Raw genomic sequence first — 8,230 nt, forward strand, 5'->3', positions numbered from 1 at the left:
AATCTGTGCCATATCATACTTTCAGGTAATCGGACACTCTGAAACGTTTGCTCCTGTTCAAGCCCCCAGCCGTCCCAGAAACTGTAAAGCATCATCTTGCATGTAGAATATAAATATAAAGAGAGAAATGGGTCACAAGTTCACAACCCTTACACATTTCCCTGCAAAGTGATAAATGTAACAAAATGTACCAAATGAGAAAAACACTTAAATAATAAATAATAGAGAATTCTGTACTGAGCTGTACTGAAAATAATTTCATTTTATCCAGCATTAACGTATGTGACTCTTTCCTTTTTTTTTTTAAATATGACAATTACTGCACTAAATGGCATTGCACAAAGGTTCAAGCAAACACTGATGTGTGGATGTTCCTTCTATGCCTCTCATAAGGAATCAGACCATTGCTCTTTGAAAGGATAAAAATAGAGCTATAATGGCTAGTGGACACATTTTTTCGCAACTTTACCCAACAGAAGCAATTGGTGTCTGTTGCAACCTAGATACAAACATATAAAAGCCAGCCCCATGGGTGCTTTGGGCAGTCGTCGAACATCTTTGGAACAGTTGTCAGCTCAGCGCTAAGGTGAGTTTACCGGATGATAGGCCATGAGGACCATACACCAGGGCTCATTGAATTGCTCTAATCACCATGGAATATGACTAACGAAAAATGGAGGAACAAAGATGAGGATGTAAACGGACTTGCAGCAGGACTGAAAACTTGATAATACACCAATCTCTTCACTTAACCAAACCAAGGACCTGCTATACTTTCTGAGATTTTGGATTTTTTTCTTAGGCTGGCATTCTCGCATGATCTAACAGAGATCGTATTTTGACTGTAGGAAGAAGTTTAACTGTAAAGGCAGAATTGAAGGTTCATTTGTTTTGGTGGCTTTGTGGTTGTTGTTGTTTTTAGGAATAAAGGGGCTAAATGTTGCACTTCATTGTAAAACCTTGCATTTTAATGAATCATCATCTTATGTGGGTCTCATTTCCAGAAAAATCAAAATGGCATTTGCTGGTATTCTCAAGGACGATGATGTGGCTGCAGCCCTTAAGGAGTGCGCTGGTAAGACACAACTCTCCACAGAAGTACAATAGACTGTTGATAAGTTAGGTCATTTTTAATGTATTTTTATATGTAATCCAAGCTGCTGACTCCTTCAACTACAAGAGCTTCTTCGCCAAGGTCGGCCTGACCGCAAAGACTCCTGAGGACATCAAGAAGGCATTCTTCATCATTGACCAGGACAAGAGTGGCTTCATTGAGGAGGATGAGCTTAAGTAATTCCAGTCTTAAATCATGTTTTCATAATGAACTGACCTGGTTTCTTCTGGGCCAAACCCTGGAACAAGCTTGAGGTTGATTGTTTGTTTGTGCTCTTCAGACTGTTCCTGCAGAACTTCTCTGCTGGCGCCAGGGCGCTCAGTGATGCAGAGACAAAGGCCTTCCTGAAAGCTGGAGATGCTGATGGTGATGGCATGATTGGAGTTGATGGTAAGCCTAGGTTACTTAAAGTTTTACAGTACTGAGGTGTCAAAGCATTATACGACAATAGATGATTAAACCTATGAATTCTGGTGATCCAATCAAGCTTAAAAAAAGCTTTTTCCAACATACATTTTTAGCTCTTTGTTGCTAGTTTTATATTTAAAGCAAGCCTGCTACAGTACATGTGGCTAACCAACTAGATAAACCAATAGTAGACAGTAATAATCACATATACATTTTAGATGATATTGGTCAAGTTAGAAGATTGTACCTCAAAACTTTTAGCTGATATGACTGAGATGTTAAAATGATCAGTTTCAGACTGTAACTGCTTTTTTTTTTTTATCATTTTCTTTCCACAGAGTTTGCTTTGCTTGTAAAGGCCTAAGCATTCATTGACCCATCTTTGGAACCAGAGCTCTGTTTATCTATCATCTTTTTTATATTTATTTATGAACGCCCTGCAAACTCCTTGCAAAGAACGCACGCTCAATGTCTTGAAAAGCTATTTATTATTAATGTTGTTTCATTGCATTGTATTGTTCTGTAAAAAACTACTGTGTGCAAACTTACAACCTCTTTTGCACTTTAAGGAAATAAAAATACATTTGATTTAAAACAACATTCTTGGCTCAATATCTTACTCTGCATTTCACAGGTGGGAATAAATCCTAAAACTTTTTCTAAAACATAAGAGTGTCTATGGACAGTGATGCATTAGCATGACCGATTGAAGACTTCAGATGCTAACCCTAACTGCCACCTAAAATTTTTCATCTAAAATGAGCATTTTTATCATATTTAAGTTAAGTAATTTCACTTTAAGGACTAATTTTCATTGCCATTCAATTGAAATAACTGAACATAAACATAAAAGCTTCATAAAAATGATCATTCAAGAAGAAAACTTCAGATGGCACATTTGCATCTGAAGTCTTCACATGTAGAAGAGCTTCGAAGCACAGGCATTAGCATTTTAGAAAGCAGTGTGAATTTGTAAAGGCAATTAGTTGAAATGACAGAGGAATAAGCAGCTTTTGAATGTGAACAGGGAATGGCTTAGAGTGACCCCTGTCTAACACATTCAGGAAGTGAGCTAATGAGCCTTGCACAGGCATCACTTACAGCTCTCAGCCACTGAGTGAGAGTGTCACCTTATACTCAGATCCCAAAGGCAAATCACACACGACACAACATGACTGAAGCAAATGAGAATCTCACTTTCTCTTTTTGAGTGTACTTTTAACACCACAGTTCCGTATAATTGTTATACTATACTAATTATAATAATTTCTTTGCCAAAGAAAAAAAGAAAGTTACAGTTTATCCTCTATATTTACTTTTACATTTATTCATTTAGCTGACGCTTTTATCCAAAGCGGCTTACAATTGCTATATATGTCAGAGGTCGCACGCCTCTGGAGCGACTAGGGGTTAAGTGTCTTGCTCAGGGACACATTGGTGTCTCGCAGTTGTTTGGACCCCGGGTCTCTCACACCAAAGGCATGTGTCTTGTCCACTGCGCCATCACCACCCCACCTCTAATCCAACCTACATTATATGCACACTTCTTTTCTGAATCAGAAAAAACCTTTTTAGTCTTTACAGTACCTATGTAGGCTAATATTGACAGCTAGCTGTTGAAATTGCCTATTGAAATGGCCTATTGCAGTCCAAATTCTAAATAATGGAGAGGGTTGTTTCTCCCACACCCTGCTCATCAGACTCGACAGACAAGTTGCCAGTTTGAGAAAACAGCAATAAGCTGTGTTTTCCGGCAGCTGTCAACCCAGGGAGGTGAAACACTGTTGGGTAAATTGGAAGCGGGCGGGATCACACAGACCGAAGCAAAAACGGACATTCCGACACGGAATGTGACCATGGACCACAAAACCAGTCATAAGTCGTAAGGGTTTTGATTTGTGGCAATACAACACCATTGTATGACTCAAAATGATTGATTTTTCTTTTATGCCAAAAATGATTAGGAAATTAATTAAAAAATCATGTTACGTGAAGATATTTTGTGCATTTCCAACCATAATTATATAAAACAATTATTTTTGTGAGTGAATGCAGCAAAATCGCGCACATAAATGGACAACTTTAATGCCATTTTCCCGATGTTTCGATTTTTTTTGCACCCTCAGATTCCAGATTTTTAAATGGCCACAAGGTACCCATACCTCAGCCAAATATGGTCCTAACAAACCATACATTAATGGAAGGGTTATTTATTCAGCTTTCAGATTATGTATACATCTCAATTTAAAAAAAAAAAAAAAAACTTATGACTTGTTTAGTGGTCCAGGGTCATATTTCAAAGTAGAATAACTTTAGAAGTGTTTTTCAGAGAAACAAGTATGTGAAGAATGTTTCCTAAATATACAAACATTTTATGATTTTTTTGTGCTTTAATACATAAGTTACAGCACTTTAATAACTCTTTTAATGGCACAACATGTAAGATTTTTGGATTAAAATACACTAGAACAATGATATATATTTTTGACTTATCCCACATGTTTCAAACAAACTTTAAGTTCAGAGTAATCAGCAATTTAAGTGGCTAATCACAAAGAGATGTATTTGTAGCAAAAGCAATACAGAATTTGCTCTTCCATGCAATAAGCCTATATTTTAAAATGAATTCCATGCCATTTAGCAACTCATCCAGCATTTATTTATATGATATACTAATGTCAATCTAGCTTGCTGCAACATACAGCAGGCACAACGTAAAATACATTTTAATTAACACACTCAATTTATTTTAGCAGGATTGTTTTGAAAAATTTTAATGTCAAATAAAGTGTTTTGTATGAGTAGTGGTTCTGCACTTGTGGCTATTTCATTAGAAATAAATAAAATCAAGTGAAATTGAACCTATAGCTGATTGATTTTAGGATTTAGGATCCAGCTTGGCATGTGGCTTATGGACGTTTTCAACAAAAACTGAAACATGTAATTAGCACACACAACAGCAAAAAATGACATAATCATCTTTATTGTCAATCAAATGTTTTTGCAAATAACTTTAATTTTCAGTAAACTAATAATGTCTAAATAAAATTAAATAGCCAGCCTAAACATCAATTACCATTCTCTCTCTAAACAACGTGCAATTTCTAGTTACATTTTTATCATAGGCCTGATTCAGTCAATAGCTGTCTATTTTATAACTATACAATCATGGTTAGATGCAAAAGAAAGAACCGAATGCTGAAATCACTGGCTACCCTGTACGTTACAAGCTTAACGATGATCTGTGAGATTGCATTTACCTTACACTTCCAAAGCACATAGTATCTACTGAAAATACTATGATGGCCGCCTCATCCGCCAGTACTATGGTGCATTTGTGATTCATGCGCTTCCTCTTGACTCCAAAGTTGTGAGAATTACTTAACAGTTAGTTACACGACTGTAGTGTAGCCTACAGCGAACTTGGTTTCTCTCAGGCAAAATGACTTTAACTCTCACCTACAACAGAGGCTCTAGACTACTACAGAGGGCTTTCGTCCTTGTATGTTAAATGTTGGCATCGTATTTAGCCGCCGCGACATTAAGGACTTATAGCCTACGTAGCCTACATTTCAAGCATCTTCATTTAAGAGTATATAAATAGAACACCCTGACTACTGGACACATTTTTTCAACCAACTGCCTCCCATGCGGTATCCATTACGCCTTTTCTCCTATTTCGGTTGAGTAGTAGTATATAAGGTGGAAGCCATTGAGTTGGTGCTCACTGCAGGACCCAGTTTCATTGTGAATCCAGACCCTAAAGACAACTGAGGTGAGTGAGTGGCGCCTTCTCAACTGAACACATGCGAAGAGCAATAACGACTTTGGGCTGATCCGGAGAGGATGGTTTGACTTGGACACCTGGAGTGGGAATAATTTGTGTCTTGGAGTTTGGACTTGTTTAGGCTATTTCTCTTTATTAATCGGGTTGATGGGTGAGATTTATAGTTAATCATCATTCCAAGGCTATTTTAATTAATTTATCAATGGCACATGCATTTTGTTTTTCAAATGCATTGCAGCCCAATGTTATCCAATGACTTCTTTGCATTATTGAAGTAAATTATTTTATTTTCATTTTACTTTTTTGTTAGGAAATAATTTTTTTGGTAACACTTTACAATAGGGTCTCATTTGTTAATGCATTAACTAACATGAATTAACAGAGAGCAATAACCATTGTTAATGTTAGTTAATAAAATATTGGTGTTCATTTTAGTTCACAGTGCATTAACTAATGTATACAACTATGGATCTTGAAAATGTCTTACATTACTAAGATTAATAAATGCTGTAGAAGTATTGATTATTCATTTTTTGTTCACACTATGAAACCTTATTATAAAGTGTTACCATTTTAGAGAAAGTTGGCCATACGATTGTAAAATTAATTTTAAAATTTAAGGAATTTTACACAATTTCAAACTGAATATGTATGATTTATGTTGAAGTTTTTGGGACATGGCTTTTAATGCTAAGCTTTTTGTTTTTGTAATCAGGCTCTCAGAGTTTATACAAAAATTGAATTTAGATTTATTAGCCAATGTACCGGTTATTAGCTTTCAAAAGTAAAGAATTATCGGTCAAAATTTTCATATCGGTGCATCCCTATATGGAAGCAAATAGTTTCTGATGACCTGGGTGTCTGGAATAGGCTTATTACAAGGCTAAAATTATACGTATACAAATTCTAATCAATATATCAAAGTAAAATTAAACCCTCTGCCATTTTTTTAGGCTAATCATGGCATTCGCTGGTATTCTGTCTGATGCTGACGTCGCTGCAGCCCTGCAGGCCTGTCAAGGTAACCTGCATGTTTTGTCCTATTGACCCACAACCTAAACCAAGAAAATCAATTTCATGTCATCCCAAACCCACTTGACTTTCTTTTTTGCGTGGAACAAATGGTAGAATGTTAGGGACTGAAAGTCTCAGTCACTGTTCATTTTCATGAATGGACAAAAATTGAGACTGTCATTCTACCCAACATCTCTTTCTGTGCTCCACGGAAAAAAGTCGTGTGGATTTGAAACAACATGAGAGGGTGTGTAAATGATGACAGAATTTTCATTTAAAGTTGTAGATATCATTTGTTGGAGCTTGCCATGTTTTTTAAGCCCCATAAATCAAATGTTATTCTAAGTCCTACATGTAGGCCATTTTTCTCCACCATCATGCTAAGAAACCTGATTAAATTGCCTTCCAGCTGCTGACTCCTTCAACTACAAGACCTTCTTCGCCAAGGTCGGCCTGGCCGCAAAGACACCTGAGGACATCAAGAAGGCCTTCTTCATCATTGACCAGGACAAGAGCGGCTTCATTGAGGAGGAGGAGCTTAAGTAAGTCCAGTCTTAAATCACGTTTTCATAATAAACTGACCTGGTGTCTACTGGCTCAAACCCTGGAACAAACTTGAGGTTGATTGTTTGTTTGTGCTCTTCAGACTGTTCCTGCAGAACTTCTCTGCTGGCGCCAGGGCGCTCACTGATGCAGAGACAAAGGCCTTCTTGAAAGCTGGAGACGCTGATGGTGATGGCATGATTGGAGTTGATGGTGAGGAATTTACTCCTTGTTGAATATATAAAAACATAATTGCTAAAATATAATACCAGCCCCTCAACATTGTCTTCTGATTAATTGTTTCTGCTTAATTTTGCAGAGTTTGCCGCCTTGGTCAAAGCATAAATGGCACCTGACGAACATCTTGCTGACAACCAGAGATTGCCTGAGATCGCCACTTTTTTTTATCTTGGTGGCTGATTTTTATACACAATTCTGTCTGTCCACTACCATGCTGCACTCTGTCAACTGGCTGTCAACGCCACAAGGTCTTTCGCATGATAGATATGTTGTTCCTGTTGGTTCCTGTAAAATCTTTTGGGAAAAAGGTTCAAATTGGGAAAGGACAATGAGAAAATAAATACTATTTTTCAATTTTGAGTTTTGTCTTTTTATTGTGTGAATATATTATAACAGAATGCAGTAACAATGACATAAAAAGACTAATTTTCCACTAGTTCCCTCAAGATCTTCCTATGTGTTTACACAACCCATAACTTGAGGACATTTGAACATTTTTCTCTACAACGTGAACTATACACACTCGCACTCCAAACGTTCTTATCTACTTTTTAAAAACATTCATTGAAAAATTAATAAATAAACATAACACACATTTTGATATGGGTGTGTAATTTATATTGTAGAGCAAAACGTTCAAGTATCGTCAAGTTGTGTTCTGCACAGTTATGTTTATTTCACTCATAAATTGAAAAACACTATTATAAAAAAACAGGAAAATCTTGAGGGAACCTGTGGCGAATTGGTCTTCTGGGTTATCATTGCAGTGCTCTATTCACGGCCATTGTAGCTTAGCTTAGCTTAGCTATTACAAGAAGTGCACATCTGCAATGGCTTTGTGGGGATCACAGACAAAAGGATGAATTTGTAAAAACAATTGAACATAAAGAATTAATAATGTGTAGCATATTTTAAAGATGGCATGAAAAGTCTCGGTTCTGGATGTAACCCTCGATCCCTGAGTAGGGAATGGAGACTTTACGTTGTGATGACGCAATGGTTTGATTTTCGCTTAGAAAGCCTATCAACTGTAAGTATTACAAAACGAATTATTGACAATGAAATGCCATGGGTCTGCGGATTTTGCATAACGTAACTATGTAAGGAAGTACGCTGGCAACATC

General features: G+C 36.7%; 2 protein-coding genes across 2 annotated transcripts; both read left to right on the forward strand.

Annotated features, from left to right (window-relative positions):
- The first annotated feature begins 549 nt into the window (after window positions 1-549).
- LOC120490614 (parvalbumin-2) lies at window positions 550-2,120 on the forward strand. The gene is made up of 5 exons (XM_039687920.2): window positions 550-586; window positions 1,005-1,075; window positions 1,158-1,290; window positions 1,395-1,504; window positions 1,861-2,120. Exons 2-5 carry the CDS (start codon window positions 1,015-1,017, stop codon window positions 1,884-1,886), a joined length of 330 nt encoding a protein of 109 aa, XP_039543854.1. The 5' UTR covers window positions 550-586; window positions 1,005-1,014; the 3' UTR covers window positions 1,887-2,120.
- A 3,108-nt stretch (window positions 2,121-5,228) lies between these two features.
- LOC120490577 (parvalbumin beta 3) lies at window positions 5,229-7,466 on the forward strand. The gene is made up of 5 exons (XM_039687877.2): window positions 5,229-5,297; window positions 6,263-6,330; window positions 6,733-6,865; window positions 6,970-7,079; window positions 7,186-7,466. The coding sequence occupies exons 2-5, from the start codon at window positions 6,270-6,272 to the stop codon at window positions 7,209-7,211; spliced, it is 330 nt and encodes a 109-aa protein (XP_039543811.1). The 5' UTR covers window positions 5,229-5,297; window positions 6,263-6,269; the 3' UTR covers window positions 7,212-7,466.
- Window positions 7,467-8,230: the final 764 nt, after the last annotated feature.

This window comes from Pimephales promelas, chromosome 17 (assembly GCF_988280905.1).
Source record: "Pimephales promelas chromosome 17, fPimPro1.hap1.1, whole genome shotgun sequence".
Classification (NCBI taxonomy): domain Eukaryota; kingdom Metazoa; phylum Chordata; class Actinopteri; order Cypriniformes; family Leuciscidae; genus Pimephales; species Pimephales promelas.

Bases quoted from the DNA above. Each gene is read 5' to 3' on its own strand.
- LOC120490577 (XM_039687877.2), top strand. From the start codon at position 6,270: ATGGCATTCGCTGGTATTCTGTCTGATGCTGACGTCGCTGCAGCCCTG. The intron at 6,331-6,732 runs GTAACCTGCATG...ATTGCCTTCCAG, and splicing joins AGCCCTGCAGGCCTGTCAAG to CTGCTGACTCCTTCAACTAC. The intron at 7,080-7,185 runs GTGAGGAATTTA...TTAATTTTGCAG, and splicing joins TGGCATGATTGGAGTTGATG to AGTTTGCCGCCTTGGTCAAA.
- LOC120490614 (XM_039687920.2), top strand. From the start codon at position 1,015: ATGGCATTTGCTGGTATTCTCAAGGACGATGATGTGGCTGCAGCCCTT. The intron at 1,076-1,157 runs GTAAGACACAAC...ATGTAATCCAAG, and splicing joins AGCCCTTAAGGAGTGCGCTG to CTGCTGACTCCTTCAACTAC. The intron at 1,291-1,394 runs GTAATTCCAGTC...TGTGCTCTTCAG, and splicing joins ATTGAGGAGGATGAGCTTAA to ACTGTTCCTGCAGAACTTCT.